The sequence below is a fragment of the Mytilus galloprovincialis genome, chromosome 13 (assembly GCF_965363235.1).
Source record: "Mytilus galloprovincialis chromosome 13, xbMytGall1.hap1.1, whole genome shotgun sequence".
Taxonomy (NCBI): Eukaryota; Metazoa; Mollusca; class Bivalvia; order Mytilida; family Mytilidae; genus Mytilus; species Mytilus galloprovincialis.
In genome coordinates, this window is record NC_134850.1 from 65,851,318 (window position 1) to 65,871,707 (window position 20,390).

At 28.3% G+C, this 20,390-nt stretch overlaps 1 protein-coding gene across 1 annotated transcript; it reads left to right on the forward strand.

Moving 5' to 3' along the window:
- The first annotated feature begins 215 nt into the window (after nucleotides 1–215).
- On the forward strand, nucleotides 216–19,432 carry LOC143057443 (DNA fragmentation factor subunit alpha-like). Its single transcript, XM_076230749.1, has 5 exons — nucleotides 216–372; nucleotides 1,874–1,975; nucleotides 2,939–3,097; nucleotides 5,558–5,691; nucleotides 18,695–19,432. Exons 2-5 carry the CDS (start codon nucleotides 1,882–1,884, stop codon nucleotides 18,908–18,910), a joined length of 603 nt encoding a protein of 200 aa, XP_076086864.1. The 5' UTR covers nucleotides 216–372; nucleotides 1,874–1,881; the 3' UTR covers nucleotides 18,911–19,432.
- Nucleotides 19,433–20,390: the final 958 nt, after the last annotated feature.

Genomic DNA, 20,390 nt, shown 5'->3' on the forward strand with positions numbered 1-20,390 from the left:
ATTAATATTGTCTGGCTCAGAATAAACCCCAAAATTCCAATTAGGCCCACAGGATCCACAGGCACTTGTTTCTGTCAATATGGGGTTTACTAGCCAAACCCAGTACAAAAAAAAAAAACACTTATGGCTATTTTTTATAATTGTAAGACTGTTTTCCTTTCTTCAGAAATTTATCTTTCGACTCATTTATTCCCTACAGCCTAATGAAACAGTCGTTTTTTTATGACACGGAATTGAATTCCGGCTGAATTTCCGCGACTATTCCGGTACGGTCGAAGTTTAACACAGATTGTTTTATTTCCGCTTTGATTTCTTTGGTATTTGTTGCAAGAATTGTCGAGTCTTCAAGTTGTTTACTTATTATTCATACAGGTAAATTAATACAGCTTTACACATTCTAAATCATATATGCTACTTCCATCAATGCACCTTAAGCTTGATTACGTAAGATAGTAATATACACCTGTAAGGCAGTTTACTTATGTTATAGTTTATTAGTTATATATACATATATATATATATAAAAAATGCAATTGATAGCAAGTCTCATTGTGGTCTAAAGCGTGACGCGGGATTGCCGATTTTGTGTTAGTGTGACACTTGAAAGTCAAATTATTGTGGCGTGAAAACGGGAAATGAGGTCTTGTGGGACCCGTGAAATGACAAAAAAATGAAAATTGCTTACGTACATAGTGTAAGGCAGCAACCATTTGATTTTCGGGGGGGGGGGCTATGTTTTTTTTTTCTGTGCAAACTTTTTTTTTCGCGACAAGTCGAAAACAATTATTTTCTTTCAATTTTAGCATTACATATAGTGGCAGCTTAGGGTGAAACAAACAATTTTTTTTTCTCAGAATCAAAAACAAATTATTTTTTTCTCCAAAAACTGGAAACAAACTTTTTTTTCCAAAAAAAACCATAGCAGTAAGCGGGATCCGGGATCGGAACCCCCCAATGAGACCCCCTTGATATGGGGACGAAGTCCCCTATTACAGTAGAAAATTCAATAAAAAAAAAAAAAAATCGGGGAAAATTTCTCGAATTTTTCATTGTACTAATGAACTCAAAATCGTTCAATTTTTTTTTTGTCGCGTTTTTTAATTTGCGGATCTGCACAGAACTCATAACTCTACTTCCTTCTTCCAGTCTTGTTGTCGTGAGACTTTGATTAGTCTAGTAAAATATAGGAACTCAAGGAACACAATACCAATATTTCATTTTTAATCATTCTTTGTCTTTGGTATGAATAAACGTTACCTGATGCATTGCGTTTCTTTGTTTACATTGAACATGACGTCATAACTTAAATAACGTCACAAGTAAAATCCCTAACAACAAAACCAAAATCGGAAACGTTACGGTATTTACGTTTCTTTTTTTTAACAAATATTTTTAAAAGTTACAAAAAAAATAATTTGAACAAACATTGTCCCCATTCACAGGTAATGCCTGCCTCATATTAGCAACTACATCACCAGTTCATGTAAATAAATTCCAGCTATTTGTTAAAAACAAAGATATCCGTGTACTTCCTGGTTGCAAATGACTAACAAAAGGTGAAAGCTATTCCAAATAACAGGTTTACAGCTTTGCTCTTCAGAGACATGTAGGAGGAACCTATTCCTAATAATTATGACGTCTGGCAAGGTCATAGGAAGGCGTCCCAGAATAAAATAAAATATCCTTGCCAGACGTCATAATTATTTGGACTAGGAGGAACCTACCAGTAAACAGTAAACATGATGATTTATTAATGGCAATGCAATAATGCATGTATTAAGTAAAAAGGTTATTAAACATGTTAAACAATTTTAAATATATATCAAATGAAAAGTTTTAATTAATATTTGAAAATAACTATTATTTTAATAAGGATTCTGAATGGCTGGTGCCAGACCTTTCAAGATCTGGAACCAAGACAGAAGTGTAAAGAAAGGGATTGTAGCATCTTCTCTCCAAGAACTAGTTCAGAAAGGTATTATGCTATAAAAATTAGAAAAATCGAATATGATTGCCAATGAGTGATCTTCCCACCAGAAACTGAATGATGTAGAAGTTAGCAACTACAGGTCACAGTACGGCCTTCAACAATGATCAAAACCCATACGGCAACCAGAATTTCACCGAGAAAGCTAACAACCCCCGATTAAAATGGACAGAGCAATACATTTGTAGCATTGAGTGTTGATGCATTGCTCTTGTTTAATCTGATTTTTTTTAGAGAGGCTCAGAAAATAATGAACATACATGTATAGCAAATGTATAGCAACTGCTGGTTTAAACATTCTATCAAAATAAGAAATGTTCAAAGTGGTTGCAGATGAAAAGTCAAGGATGTACATTTGTACATACATGTATACAAGTTTGTTTATTAGTACATGTAGTTTTAAGAAAAGACATTATTCATATATACATTGTACTGTTTCTTCTCTTGAAATTTGTTGTATGAGAAAAAAATTAAATTACTTGATTTACAATGATATATCACATTTTTCCTTTAAAAAAAAATCAGATGACAAAACGTTAATTGAGTGTGGTCTGACTGAGAGACATTTTCTGAGGTAAAAAAAAAATTAATTATAAAATCATTAACAATGACATGAAGAAAATATATGAAAAAGCTGAACAAATAAGAATAGTTGAGAAATAGCAAATTTTCCCTGCAGTATAAATATCAGGATTACAGTTGTGGATTCAAACATACTTTTTGAGGAACAATTGTACTTTGTAGATATTTGAATTTTTGGTTTAGCATTTAGATTGCATACAATCTCCTGTGAAAAACTTGTACTTCATGAACATTTATGGTTTACTTTAACCCACATAATCCACAAATTGGTATCCCACAAATAACAAAGAACCCCCAGTACGAGCAACAATTTTAAGCCTTACATGTAAATATGAAATATTGTAAACAATCATAATTTTTTTAATTTAGGTAAAGATAAATTAGGTATAACAAGTACAGATGGGCTGCGTGTTGTTATAGCAGAGGATGGAACAGAGGTTGATGATGAGGATTACTTTGTTTTCCTTCCTCATAACTCGACCTTGATGATCTTACCTAAAGGTCAGATGTGGAGACCTGAAGGCATAGGTAGGTGAATAGCATGAATAGAGCCTGGTGTCGTAAATTATTCAGTTTTTCTGTCACTTGACTTTGATGATCTGAAACAATGACCTTAAAATCTGAAAGTAAGCGAATGTATAATAGATTTTTTTTAAGAAGAATTATACTGTTTCTGATCCTGCAAACAAGACCTAGATTGATAATGAAATTATACAATTTGATTAAAATACAGACCCTGTAATCAAGCTTCACTTGCAAGGATGAGGCCCCTCATGGGGGGGTCCTAGTAATCACATAATCACCAATTTTTTGCCAATATAATCACATAATCATTAAATATTTGCTTATCTTTAGTAATCAAATAATCATAAACTAAAAATACAGTCCTATGTAATCAAATAATCATGAAATATTTGGCTTAATAATCAAATAATCATTAAAAAAACGGCCAAGTAATCACATAATCAAAAACCCCATGAGGGCCCTCAAGGATCTAAAGACCTTTAAATTTCCCAGATCATTGTATTGGTCATAATAAGGCCACGTTTTTTTAATTTGTTGGTTTACGGATTTTTCGCATAAAAAAGTCGGGTCGGTCGGTCGGAAAAAAAAGAAAAAAAATATCTTTCAAAACAGAAAAAATATGCAAAATAATATATATTTCACCTTACTAACAAAATGTTTGTCTTATATGCTGTTTTGTCATCATTTCTTAACATTAAGTTCGATGAAATATTATTGATCAGTGATCATGAACATCGCAGGACATCGTTTAATAATTTCCTGTAAAAAAGGGGGTTGCACGGACAAAGACGAAATTAAATCGTCATTTCACAAACAAGAAAAACAGATTCGCGTAGCTCTCAATCAATTCCAGAAAACTTGGTGATCTTCAAGCACAAAAACTGATAAAGAAAAAAAATATAAAAACGTCGTGCAAAAATAAGTTTCAACACACGTGTCGAAAAATGTAAAAGACTCGTCCACTGGAAAAACGACAATATCGGGTTAATCAGTTGTCATGCAATCCGGTTTTTATCCCAATGATCGATATTTTTTGTTATCTATGAAACAAGAAAATTTCAAATGATTTGTTAATATTCAGTACTTTAATTGATGTATCCCACCTGTCCACATTTGGACAAGTCTATTTCTCTTAGATGATGCATCTTACGGACTGATGACAGATAAGGGAAACGAACTTATTTTGTAATTTGTTTTAAACACAGGTTTCGTTCCGCAAAATTATTTGCGCAAAAGACATTTCAAGGTCAGTTATAATTGATTTGTCTATTTTTAGAAAGTTTTATTTTTCACAATAGAAAGTGATCGAAAGTGTTATCAACTTTGTTAATGATTAATGCATTTCATTTCATAATAAAAGTAAATTTTAATTATTTTTCAGGGATAATGCATTTATAAGGGTCGGCGGGAATAAAAAAAGCATGAAAAGTCAATTTTATTTTTATTCTGAAAATCGGCAAAATCGGGTCGGCGGATCCGTAAACCAACAAATAAAAAAACCGTGGCCTAAGAAATGTCTTGAGAACCTTTTAACACTGAGATTTCATAATGACATTAGTTGACATAATAGTTATCAGATTATCACATTACATGTAATTGACCATGAAGTTTTATAATGGAACATTGTGGAAATAGAGTAGAAGATATAAGGAACTATAATATGTTTTCTACATGTTGTTAATTCATTTTTATGTAACGTAAACAATAACATCCTGACAACACCCTACTCACATGTTGTATGACTTCGATAAATACTAATGGGAAATAGTCAGATTTTATTTCACATACAAATTGTGGGGATATTACAGAAGAATCATGATATTTAAGTGCAACCCACAAATATCTAAACCAATACTCTACATCTCATGTGGATTAAGCTTTTTCAATCCATCCATATCCACTCAAATATTTGCCTTGTAATAATATGTAAATATTGAATGCAAATTCTATATATTGCATTGTACAGATTTGCATGTAACCTCAGACTTTTTTCATAAAAGTATACATACATACATGTATGTATAACTATCTGAATAAAAGATTTATATATTACCCAAATATGCCATTTTTAATGACCTGACAACAGTATTGTTACTATACCCCTTCTGAATAAGTCTGTTTAAAGGTTTGGTTAGCTTTTGCTGTGAATATCAACATTTTGGAGCTTTTTAAAGAATATTACCATAAAAGATTGTTTTCAGATTCATCACTCATCAACTTATTTTCATATTTAACACTCATCAACTTCCTGATTACCTATTAATTTATTAATATTTTAAAACGTAATGTCAGATGTGTAAAATTTTCCATCAATTTTTCTAGGAAATTTTATTATCAATTTTTATGTAAGCATGCTTTACTGTATGAAGCATTTTTTCAATTGATTTTCAACTTCCTGTTGATAGAATTTGAAAATCTAACGTAGCTCACATAGTTCTAATTGTTGTACATGACTTGTTACAGGTGAAGTGTCAGGACATGATGAACCTGATTTTATTGGAGGAGGAACCGAAATTTCTGACAGGTCCAAAGAAATGATTGCTGGCTTACAGAAAAATATAACTCGCATTATAACACTATCAAATGAAGATTTACAGGTAAATAATACTAAATGTTTACAAGCTTACCGAAAAATATAACTCGCATTATAACACTATCAAATGAAGATTTACAGGTTTGTAAATAATACTAAATGTTTACAAGCTTGCAGAAAAATATAACTCGCATTATAACACTATCAAATGAAGATTTACAGGTTTGTAAATAATACTAAATGTTTACAAGCTTGCAGAAAAATATAACTCGCATTATAACACTATCAAATGAAGATTTACAGGTTTGTAAATAATACTAAATGTTTACAAGCTTGCAGAAAAATATAACTCGCATTATAACACTATCAAATGATTTACAGGTTTGTAAATAATACTAAATGTTTACAAGCTTGCAGAAAAATATAACTCGCATTATAACACTATCAAATGAAGATTTACAGGTTTGTAAATAATACTAAATGTTTACAAGCTTGCAGAAAAATATAACTCGTATTATAACACTATCAAATGAAGATTTACAGGTTTGTAAATAATACTAAATGTTTACAAGCTTACAGAAAAATATAACTCCCATTATAACACTATCAAATGAAGATTTACAGGTAAATAATACTAAATGTTTACAAGCTTACAGAAAAATATAACTCACATTATAACACTATCAAATGAAGATTTACAGGTTTGTAAATAATACTAAATGTTTACAAGCTTGCAGAAAAATATAACTCACATTATAACACTATCAAATGAAGATTAACAGGTAAATAATACTAAAGGTTTACAAGCTTACAGAAAAATATAACTCGCAATTATAACACTATCAAATGAAGATTTACAGGTAAACAATACTAAATGTTTACAAGCTTACAGAAAAATATAACTCGCATTATAACACTATCAAATGAAGATTTACAGGTAAATAATACTAAATGTTTACAAGCTTACAGAAAAATATAACTCACATTATAACACTATCAAATGAAGATTTACAGGTTTGTAAATAATACTAAATGTTTACAAGCTTACAGAAAAATATAACTCCCATTATAACACTATCAAATGAAGATTTACAGGTAAATAATACAAAATGTTTACAAGCTTACAGAAAAATATAACTCCCATTATAACACTATCAAATGAAGATTTACAGGTAAACAATACTAAATGTTTACAAGCTTACAGAAAAATATAACTCACATTATAACACTATCAAATGAAGATTTACAGGTAAATAATACTAAATGTTTACAAGCTTACAGAAAAATATAACTCGCATTATAACACTATCAAATGAAGATTTACAGGTAAATAATACTAAATGTTTACAAGCTTACAGAAAAATATAACTCACATTATAACACTATCAAATGAAGATTTACAGGTAAATAATACAAAATGTTTACAAGCTTACAGAAAAATATAACTCACATTATAACACTATCAAATGAAGATTTACAGGTAAACAATACTAAATGTTTACAAGCTTACAGAAAAATATAACTCACATTATAACACTATCAAATGAAGATTTACAGGTAAATAATACTAAATGTTTACAAGCTTACAGAAAAATATAACTCACATTATAACACTATCAAATGAAGATTTACAGGTAAATAATACTAAATGTTTACAAGCTTACAGAAAAATATAACTCACATTATAACACTATCAAATGAAGATTTACAGGTAAATAATACTAAATGTTTACAAGCTTACAGAAAAATATAAGTCACATTATAACATTATCAAATGAAGATTTACAGGTAAACAATACTAAATGTTTACAAGCTTACAGAAAATATAACTCACATTATAACACTATCAAATGAAGATTTACAGGTTTGTAAATAATACTAAATGTTTACAAGCTTACAGAAAAATATAACTCCCATTATAACACTATCAAATGAAGATTTACAGGTTTGTAAATAATACTAAATGTTTACAAGCTTGCAGAAAAATATAACTCGCATTATAACACTATCAAATGAAGATTTACAGGTAAATAATACTAAATGTTTACAAGCTTACAGAAAAATATAACTCGCATTATAACACTATCAAATGAAGATTTACAGGTTTGTAAATAATACTAAATGTTTACAAGCTTACAGAAAAATATAACTCACATTATAACACTATCAAATGAAGATTTACAGGTAAACAATACTAAATGTTTACAAGCTTACAGAAAAATATAACTCCCATTATAACACTATCAAATGAAGATTTACAGGTAAATAATACTAAATGTTTACAAGCTTACAGAAAAATATAACTCGCATTATAACACTATCAAATGAAGATTTACAGGTTTGTAAATAATACAAAATGTTTACAAGCTTACAGAAAAATATAACTCACATTATAACACTATCAAATGAAGATTTACAGGTTTGTAAATAATACTAAATGTTTACAAGCTTACAGAAAAATATAACTCACTTTATAACACTATCAAATGAAGATTTACAGGTTTGTAAATAATACAAAATGTTTACAAGCTTACAGAAAAATATAACTCACATTATAACACTATCAAATGAAGATTTACAGGTAAATAATACTAAAGGTTTACAAGCTTGCAGAAAAATATAACTCACATTATAACACTATCAAATGAAGATTTACAGGTAAATAATACTAAATGTTTACAAGCTTACAGAAAAATATAACTCACATTATAACACTATCAAATGAAGATTTACAGGTAAATAATACTAAAGGTTTACAAGCTTACCGAAAAATATAACTCCCATTATAACACTATCAAATGAAGATTTACAGGTAAAAAATACTAAATGTTTACAAGCTTACAGAAAAATATAACTCACATTATAACACTATCAAATGAAGATTTACAGGTAAATAATACTAAAGGTTTACAAGCTTACAGAAAAATATAACTCACATTATAACACTATCAAATGAAGATTTACAGGTAAATAATACTAAATGTTTACAAGCTAACAGAAAAATATAACTCACTTTATAACACTATCAAATGAAGATTTACAGGTTTGTAAATAATACTAAATGTTTACAAGCTAACAGAAAAATATAACTCACTTTATAACACTATCAAATGAAGATTTACAGGTTTGTAAATAATACTAAATGTTTACAAGCTTACAGAAAAATATAACTCACATTATAACACTATCAAATGAAGATTTACAGGTAAACAATACTAAATGTTTACAAGCTTACAGAAAAATATCACTCACATTATAACACTATCAAATGAAGATTTACAGGTTTGTAAATAATACTAAATGTTTACAAGCTTACAGAAAAATATAACTCGCATTATAACACTATCAAATGAAGATTTACAGGTAAATAATACTAAATGTTTACAAGCTTACAGAAAAATATAACTCGCATTATAACACTATCAAATGAAGATTTACAGGTAAACAATACTTAATGTTTACAAGCTTACAGAAAAATATAACTCACATTATAACACTATCAAATGAAGATTTACAGGTAAATAATACTAAATGTTTACAAGCTTACAGAAAAATATAACTCGCATTATAACACTATCAAATGAAGATTTACAGGTAAATAATACAAAATGTTTACAAGCTTACAGAGAAATATAACTCACATTATAACACTATCAAATGAAGATTTACAGGTAAATAATACTAAATGTTTACAAGCTTACAGAAAAATATAACTCACATTATAACACTATCAAATGAAGATTTACAGGTAAATAATACTAAATGTTTACAAGCTTACAGAAAAATATAACTCACATTATAACACTATCAAATGAAGATTTACAGGTAAATAATACTAAATGTTTACAAGCTTACAGAAAAATATAACTCGCATTATAACACTATCAAATGAAGATTTACAGGTAAACAATACTAAATGTTTACAAGCTTACAGAAAAATATAACTCACATTATAACACTATCAAATGAAGATTTCCAGGTAAATAATACTAAATGTTTACAAGCTTACAGAAAAATATAACTCGCATTATAACACTATCAAATGAAGATTTACAGGTTTGTAAATAATACAAAATGTTTACAAGCTTACAGAAAAATATAACTCACATTATAACACTATCAAATGAAGATTTACAGGTTTGTAAATAATACTAAATGTTTACAAGCTTACAGAAAAATATAACTCACTTTATAACACTATCAAATGAAGATTTACAGGTTTGTAAATAATACAAAATGTTTACAAGCTTACAGAAAAATATAACTCACATTATAACACTATCAAATGAAGATTTACAGGTAAATAATACTAAAGGTTTACAAGCTTACAGAAAAATATAACTCACATTATAACACTATCAAATGAAGATTTACAGGTAAATAATACTAAAGGTTTACAAGCTTACAGAAAAATATAACTCACATTATAACACTATCAAATGAAGATTTACAGGTTTGTAAATAATACAAAATGTTTACAAGCTTACAGAAAAATATAACTCACATTATAACACTATCAAATGAAGATTTACAGGTTTGTAAATAATACAAAATGTTTACAAGCTTACAGAAAAATATAACTCACATTATAACACTATCAAATGAAGATTTACAGGTTTGTAAATAATACAAAATGTTTACAAGCTTACAGAAAAATATAACTCACATTATAACACTATCAAATGAAGATTTACAGGTAAATAATACTAAATGTTTACAAGCTTACAGAAAAATATAACTCGCATTATAACACTATCAAATGAAGATTTACAGGTAAACAATACTTAATGTTTACAAGCTTACAGAAAAATATAACTCACATAATAACACTATCAAATGAAGATTTACAGGTAAATAATACTAAATGTTTACAAGCTTACAGAAAAATATAACTCGCATTATAACACTATCAAATGAAGATTTACAGGTAAATAATACTAAATGTTTACAAGGTTACAGAAAAATATAACTCGCATTATAACACTATCAAATGAAGATTTACAGGTAAATAATACTAAAGGTTTACAAGCTTACAGAAAAATATAACTCACATTATAACACTATCAAATGAAGATTTACAGGTAAATAATACTAAATGTTTACAAGCTTACAGAAAAATATAACTCACATTATAACACTATCAAATGAAGATTTACAGGTAAACAATACAAAATGTTTACAAGCTTACAGAAAAATATAACTCGCATTATAACACTATCAAATGAAGATTTACAGGTAAACAATACTAAATGTTTACAAGCTTACAGAAAAATATAACTCACATTATAACACTATCAAATGAAGATTTACAGGTAAATAATACTAAATGTTTACAAGCTTACAGAAAAATATAACTCACATTATAACACTATCAAATGAAGATTTACAGGTAAACAATACTAAATGTTTACAAGCTTACAGAAAAATATAACTCACATTATAACACTATCAAATGAAGATTTACAGGTAAATAATACTAAATGTTTACAAGCTTACAGAAAAATATAACTCGCATTATAACACTATCAAATGAAGATTTACAGGTAAATAATACTAAAGGTTTACAAGCTTACAGAAAAATATAACTCGCATTATAACACTATCAAATGAAGATTTACAGGTAAATAATACTAAATGTTTACAAGCTTACAGAAAAATATAACTCACATTATAACACTATCAAATGAAGATTTACAGGTAAATAATACTAAATGTTTACAAGCTTACAGAAAAATATAACTCACATTATAACACTATCAAATGAAGATTTACAGGTAAACAATACTAAATGTTTACAAGCTTACAGAAAAATATAACTCACATTATAACACTATCAAAGGAAGATTTACAGGTAAATAATACAAAATGTTTACAAGCTTACAGAAAAATATAACTCGCATTATAACACTATCAAATGAAGATTTACAGATAAACAATACTAAAGGTTTACAAGCTTACAGAAAAATATAACTCACATTATAACACTATCAAATGAAGATTTACAGGTTTGTAAATAATACTAAATGTTTACAAGCTTACAGAAAAATATAACTCACATTATAACACTATCAAATGAAGATTTACAGGTAAACAATACTAAATGTTTACAAGCTTACAGAAAAATATAACTCACATTATAACACTATCAAATGAAGATTTACTGGTAAATAATACAAAATGTTTACAAGCTTACAGAAAAATATAACTCACATTATAACACTATCAAATGAAGATTTACAGGTAAACAATACAAAATGTTTACAAGCTTACAGAAAAATATAACTCGCATTATAACACTATCAAATGAAGATTTACAGGTAAATAATACTAAAGGTTTACAAGCTTACAGAAAAATATAACTCACATTATAACACTATCAAATGAAGATTTACAGGTAAACAATACTAAATGTTTACAAGCTTACAGAAAAATATAACTCACATTATAACACTATCAAATGAAGATTTACAGGTAAATAATACTAAAGGTTTACAAGCTTACAGAAAAATATAACTCACATTATAACACTATCAAATGAAGATTTACAGGTAAACAATACTAAATGTTTACAAGCTTACAGAAAAATATAACTCACATTATAACACTATCAAATGAAGATTTACAGGTAAACAATACTAAATGTTTACAAGCTTACAGAAAAATATAACTCGCATTATAACACTATCAAATGAAGATTTACAGGTAAATAATACTAAAGGTTTACAAGCTTACAGAAAAATATAACTCACATTATAACACTATCAAATGAAGATTTACAGGTAAACAATACTAAATGTTTACAAGCTTACAGAAAAATATAACTCACATTATAACACTATCAAATGAAGATTTACAGGTAAATAATACTAAAGGTTTACAAGCTTACAGAAAAATATAACTCACATTATAACACTATCAAATGAAGATTTACAGGTAAATAATACAAAATGTTTACAAGCTTACAGAAAAATATAACTCACATTATAACACTATCAAATGAAGATTTACAGGTAAACAATACAAAATGTTTACAAGCTTACAGAAAAATATAACTCGCATTATAACACTATCAAATGAAGATTTACAGGTAAATAATACTAAAGGTTTACAAGCTTACAGAAAAATATAACTCACATTATAACACTATCAAATGAAGATTTACAGGTAAACAATACTAAATGTTTACAAGCTTACAGAAAAATATAACTCGCATTATAACACTATCAAATGAAGATTTACAGGTAAATAATACTAAAGGTTTACAAGCTTACAGAAAAATATAACTCACATTATAACACTATCAAATGAAGATTTACAGGTAAATAATACTAAATGTTTACAAGCTTACAGAAAAATATAACTCGCATTATAACACTATCAAATGAAGATTTACTGGTAAATAATACAAAATGTTTACAAGCTTACAGAAAAATATAACTCACATTATAACACTATCAAATGAAGATTTACAGGTAAATAATACTAAATGTTTACAAGCTTACAGAAAAATATAACTCGCATTATAACACTATCAAATGAAGATTTACTGGTAAATAATACAAAATGTTTACAAGCTTACAGAAAAATATAACTCCCATTATAACACTATCAAATGAAGATTTACAGGTAAATAATACAAAATGTTTACAAGCTTACAGAAAAATATAACTCGCATTATAACACTATCAAATGAAGATTTACAGGTAAATAATACTAAAGGTTTACAAGCTTACAGAAAAATATAACTCACATTATAACACTATCAAATGAAGATTTACAGGTAAACAATACTAAATGTTTACAAGCTTACAGAAAAATATAACTCACATTATAACACTATCAAATGAAGATTTACAGGTAAACAATACTAAATGTTTACAAGCTTACAGAAAAATATAACTCACATTATAACACTATCAAATGAAGATTTACAGGTAAACAATACTAAATGTTTACAAGCTTACAGAAAAATATAACTCGCATTATAACACTATCAAATGAAGATTTACAGGTAAATAATACTAAATGTTTACAAGCTTACAGAAAAATATAACTCACATTATAACACTATCAAATGAAGATTTACAGGTAAATAATACAAAATGTTTACAAGCTTACAGAAAAATATAACTCGCATTATAACACTATCAAATGAAGATTTACAGGTAAATAATACTAAAGGTTTACAAGCTTACAGAAAAATATAACTCACATTATAACACTATCAAATGAAGATTTACAGGTAAATAATACTAAAGGTTTACAAGCTTACAGAAAAATATAACTCACATTATAACACTATCAAATGAAGATTTACAGGTAAATAATACAAAATGTTTACAAGCTTACAGAAAAATATAACTCACATTATAACACTATCAAATGAAGATTTACAGGTAAATAATACTAAATGTTTACAAGCTTACAGAAAAATATAACTCACATTATAACACTATCAAATGAAGATTTACAGGTTTGTAAATAACACTAAATGTTTACAAGCTTACAGAAAAATATAACTCACATTATAACACTATCAAATGAAGATTTACAGGTAAATAATACTAAAGGTTTACAAGCTTACAGAAAAATATAACTCACATTATAACACTATCAAATGAAGATTTACAGGTAAATAATACTAAATGTTTACAAGCTTACAGAAAAATATAACTCGCATTATAACACTATCAAATGAAGATTTACAGGTAAATAATACTAAAGGTTTACAAGCTTACAGAAAAATATAACTCACATTATAACACTATCAAATGAAGATTTACAGGTAAATAATACTAAAGGTTTACAAGCTTACAGAAAAATATAACTCGCATTATAACACTATCAAATGAAGATTTACAGGTAAACAATACTAAAGGTTTACAAGCTTACAGAAAAATATAACTCGCATTATAACACTATCAAATGAAGATTTACAGGTAAATAATACTAAAGGTTTACAAGCTTACAGAAAAATATAACTCGCATTATAACACTATCAAATGAAGATTTACAGGTAAATAATACTAAAGGTTTACAAGCTTACAGAAAAATATAACTCGCATTATAACACTATCAAATGAAGATTTACAGGTAAATAATACAAAATGTTTACAAGCTTACAGAAAAATATAACTCGCATTATAACACTATCAAATGAAGATTTACAGGTAAATAATACTAAAGGTTTACAAGCTTACAGAGAAATATAACTCACATTATAACACTATCAAATGAAGATTTACAGGTAAATAATACAAAATGTTTACAAGCTTACAGAAAAATATAACTCACATTATAACACTATCAAATGAAGATTTACAGGTAAATAATACTAAATGTTTACAAGCTTACAGAAAAATATAACTCACATTATAACACTATCAAATGAAGATTTACAGGTAAATAATACTAAATGTTTACAAGCTTACAGAAAAATATAACTCACATTATAACACTATCAAATGAAGATTTACAGGTAAATAATACTAAAGGTTTACAAGCTTACAGAAAAATATAACTCGCATTATAACACTATCAAATGAAGATTTACAGGTAAACAATACAAAATGTTTACAAGCTTACAGAAAAATATAACTCACATTATAACACTATCAAATGAAGATTTACAGGTAAATAATACTAAATGTTTACAAGCTTACAGAAAAATATAACTCGCATTATAACACTATCAAATGAAGATTTACAGGTAAACAATACTAAATGTTTACAAGCTTACAGAAAAATATAACTCACATTATAACACTATCAAATGAAGATTTACAGGTAAACAATACAAAATGTTTACAAGCTTACAGAAAAATATAACTCGCATTATAACACTATCAAATGAAGATTTACAGGTAAATAATACTAAAGGTTTACAAGCTTACAGAAAAATATAACTCACATTATAACACTATCAAATGAAGATTTACAGGTAAATAATACAAAATGTTTACAAGCTTACAGAAACATATAACTCACATTATAACACTTTCAAATGAAGATTTACAGGTTTGTAAATAATACAAAATGTTTACAAGCTTACAGAAAAGTATAACTCACATTATAACACTATCAAATGAAGATTTACAGGTAAATAATACAAAATGTTTACAAGCTTACAAAAAAGTACCGGTACCACCGTGTAGAACGCCACTTGCGGGGTGTCGGCTATGTTTGACATGGGGTGGCAATTTTGAAGCGACGAAAAAGTAAGAAGGTAAGTTCAAGCATCAAAATTTCTTATTTCTAGAACTCTCAGTACCATATAATGTATTGCACGGAAGGAACCGCAACATAATCTATTTCCTGAAAGCAGAAGCAGTCGTTTTGAGTGCTCAGTTTTCTCAAACACCTCGCCCTAGTTTTCCGTGTTGCAGATTTTGAGGCTTTATATGCAAATTTCGGTATAAAAAACTACTTTATACATCTACCCTCCGTATCATTTATACAGAATTGTATTCCTCTCATTGACTTATACCAAATACCAGTTTCTTAGTTAAAATTAATTGGTTTTAAAACTGTTATTCATCAAAATACAAAGTGTCGCTCGGGGTGTCAGATTTTGCGTCGCAAGGGGTAGAGGCTTGTCATAAAAAACGAATACATTTTCTTATAAATCGATCTCTATCTGATACTTTTTAATTCAAACACACCTACACAAATAGGAACATAAATGTAACAGAAATTCAACCTAGAAAAACACAGGTTACATCAAATTCTTCAAATTTTATTCAATTCCGGTTCGTTTAGAGATATGTATATAATCAGAGTAGACCTTCAAAGTAGATATGATATGATAGATGTGTAACAGAAAACGGATAGTTCTAGCTGGGCGATTACGAACGAGATAACTGTCTTGAATCATTTTTTCTTGTAAACCTGTTCCGTTGTATATTGTGTACAAGTCGTTGTTTTCTCATTGACAATTGTAGTGTCATCGTCTTCAGGATTACTTAAAGTTGTGTTGTCATTCGCTGAAAAAAAGATGCCGGTGAGTGTTTCATTGGATAGAGTGTTCTAATTCTTTTAGGAGTAATGGATTTTTGCGGCGTGCACGAGTGCTTTTTAGATGAACCTGGTGATGAACTATGATGCATTTTGGCTGGTGGAAGCTTCAGGCATATCTTATATTGAGGACTATTTTGTGATGTTTTGGTTTATTGAGCCATAGCCTTGACTTTTTTTTACCATGATAGTGACTATAAAGGAAAAGAAATCGTTTACCAGCTTGAAAACTAAATATTTTAAGCCATTTTTTTTTTACTATGAATGAAATCAAAAGCACATGTTTTATAAGACCAAAAACAGGCAAAATGAAAAACCCTTATTTTGTCATGGTAAAGTAGATGTGAATGAAATCAAAAGCATATATTTTATAAGACCAAAAACAGGCAAAATGAAAAATCCTTGTTTTGTCATGGTAAAGTAGATGTGTTTGAAATAAAATGTATCATATGAAGACTAATTTACAAGCAACTATGTATTTTTTTATAACAAGCCTCTACCCCTTGCGACGCAAAATCTGACACCCCGAGCGACACTTTATATTTTGATGAATAACAGTTTTAAAACCAATTAATTTTAACTAAGAAACTGGTATTTGGTATAAGTCAATGAGAGGAATTCAATTCTATATAAATGATACAGGGGATGGCTGTGTAATGTAGTTTTTTATACCGAAATTTGCATATAAAGCCTCAAAATCTGCAACACGGAAAACTAGGGCGAGGTGTTTGAGAAAACTGAGCACTCAAAACGACTGCTTCTGCTTTCAGGAAATAGATTATGTTGCGGTTCCTTCCGTGCAATACATTATATGGTACTGAGAGTTCTAGAAATAAGAAATTTTGATGCTTGAACTTACCTTCTTACTTTTTCGTCGCTTCAAAATTGCCACCCCATGTCAAACATAGCCGACACCCCGCATGTGGCGTTCTACACGGTGGGTACTCACATTATGAAATTGTCAATGTCACAGACTAATGACTTTGAAACGTATCTTAGTTTACATGTATTAGTTTGTGATTAGATCAGTTTAAGATGAACTGCTAATGTTAAGTCAATGATATTTGGTATGCAAATTTATTGGCACTTGAAAGTATTGTTTCCATGGAGATAATATATCCTCACCACTTCTTATTGACTTTGAAACTTTTCTTTAGTTTACTAGTTCATGTTTGTATTAAGTCAATGTTCATGATGGTATTTGGTATGCAGTTGTATAAGCATTGGCACATCTCATTTACATGGAAATTGTTTAGCCATGTAACTCAGTCATGGTTCATTGACTTTGAATATTTTCATAACTTGTGTAAGATGTAAAAGTATTGCTATTTTTATTTCAACATTTGCATAATAAAAATTACAAAAAGGCGAGACATATCTCTGTGATAACAGCTTATTTTAAATCATATGCATCATTTAAATTAAAATAAATGTAGTCCACATCATAAAGGTGTAACTACAACACCCCTTCAGGCGAAATGGAGTCTTCCATATTATTGTTTTGAGTTGTCTCCCTTCCGGAAGTAACTTTCGTCAATTTTATACAACAGGTCGAGAAAAATTAACTCGTTCTGTCTATAAACATTGTATTATATTAAAAACGATCGCAATTTAAACCGAGGAATGTGATTGAGAAAGGAGTCATGACCACTGACCCAAAGGAAATTAAATATTTAAAGAGTAAGGAATGGGGTTCCTCCTAGAATTAACGTAGGAAATAAATAGGTGATAAGATACTAAGTGAAATACCTTCTCTCACTCTCAGTCTCAGTGACTGCTGTGGAAAGTAAACTTGGAATTGATAGTACAAAAATTAAACACAATAGGTATATATTGTTCATACACTTGTATCCAGGATTGGCTATTTTGTAACTATTCAGATTACGTAAATTACATTTTACATGTGCAGTTGAATTAGTTTTGAAAATAATATTATCCAGCTAAATGTATACATGTGTCAATGAAAACAATGGCAATCATATCCCTCAGAGCAATCTGCTCTTTGATTCTGTTTTGACTGTAAGTTCAGGTTTATTTGAATTTTTATTTTTCAGCTGATCGTTGATTTGGCGATTGGTCATTTGGCACATCTTCTGCAGGACACAGAAAACTATGCAAAAACAGTACAGGAAGCTTGTCAGCGCCACCTGGACGAGAGATCTCAGACAACACAAGCATTGGACTTATTACAACTTTATCATAATGCAAGACAAAATAGTCCATTTATTGGAGATGATGAAACTAAGAGACAAAAACTTGCAAATACATGAAGACGGACAACCATTCATTACATTCCAATTGCATAGACAATTTTGTGTTCAATATCAAACAATGCTTTTCTAGATGCAATAATTTGTTAAATCAGTTACATCATATGTATATAATTTACAGAAACTACAACACTTACTGAATCCATAGATATTATGATTATTAGGTATTGAAAAGAAGATTTTCAAATTCATGCATTTTCTATATCACAATGCTTATGTGTTTATGTCACAGAAGGAGTTTATTGTTCAAATATATGTCATTTACACCAATTGACCTCAGGTCAACTCATGATCATTCTTGTAATCTTCTAATCTTCTAGACTAATCAGATTGTCTTAACTAATGATATTCCCATATAAAATCATATATCAATAGTTTTTAATAAGTCATATGATGAATACAATGTATTACTGAAATGCAGTTGAAAGTGCTATTTTTTTTTATATCATAACATATGTGAGCAATTTTAATCAACAATGTTTTTTTTAAAACTTTTTGTAAGAAAATAAAAGTGCCATATTTTTTCATGTGTTTTATTTATCTTATATATTATAATTTAACTTGATTAAATACTTCATTTAAGTTCATTTAATTCTTCCTAGGAGTGTGAATATATCATTACTAAACAAAAATGTATCCATAGTACACGAATTACCCACTTGCTTTATCATTTTCTATGTTCAGTGGACTGTGAATTTGCAGACAAAAACGTAATTTGGCATTAAAATTAGAAACATCATATGATGGGGAAAATATGTACTAAATTTCAAGTTGATTGGACTTTCAATATTCTTCTTTCAAAAACTACCTTGACCCCAAACTTTAACCTGAAAGTTGACAAACGGATGAACAGATACACATACCAGAAAACATAAAGCCCCTATTAATGGGTCATACAAATTGATTATGACTTTATACCAACACATTTTTGTCACCAAAATATACCAGTTTATATAGGTAACTGTAAAAAAACACCAAAATATACCAGTTTATATAGGAAACTGTAAAAAACTTGTCCAATATTTAGTTTTAACCTGTTTGATTTTTTATCAGATTGATTTCTTTGTTTCCTATTTCACACCTTCGATTTTACTATTTATAAAGATGTCCAAGCAAATCTAAGTTAGAATTTGAATGGAATTGAAACTTGACGTAATAGATTAATATCGCAATTTTTTTTTGTCAGATTAATTATCAAGATACAAACCTCAACAAATCAGTCTTATAAAAATTTGAAACAGGATATGTAACTTAAGCGACATAAACTGTGTCACTTCCACATTTGAGATATATCTAACCAAATAGAATAAAATTGCAGATGAAGTTAGTTTTCCGTCCAACCTTTTGATTTTAATGTTTGAAGAATACAGCAAAAACCTAAAAAGATTTATAAAATAACCAAAAGACATCCATAGGGTAACATAGTCTTCACCAATTGCAAGAAACAGAGGTCCATATATTAATTATGTCGAGGTCCAAA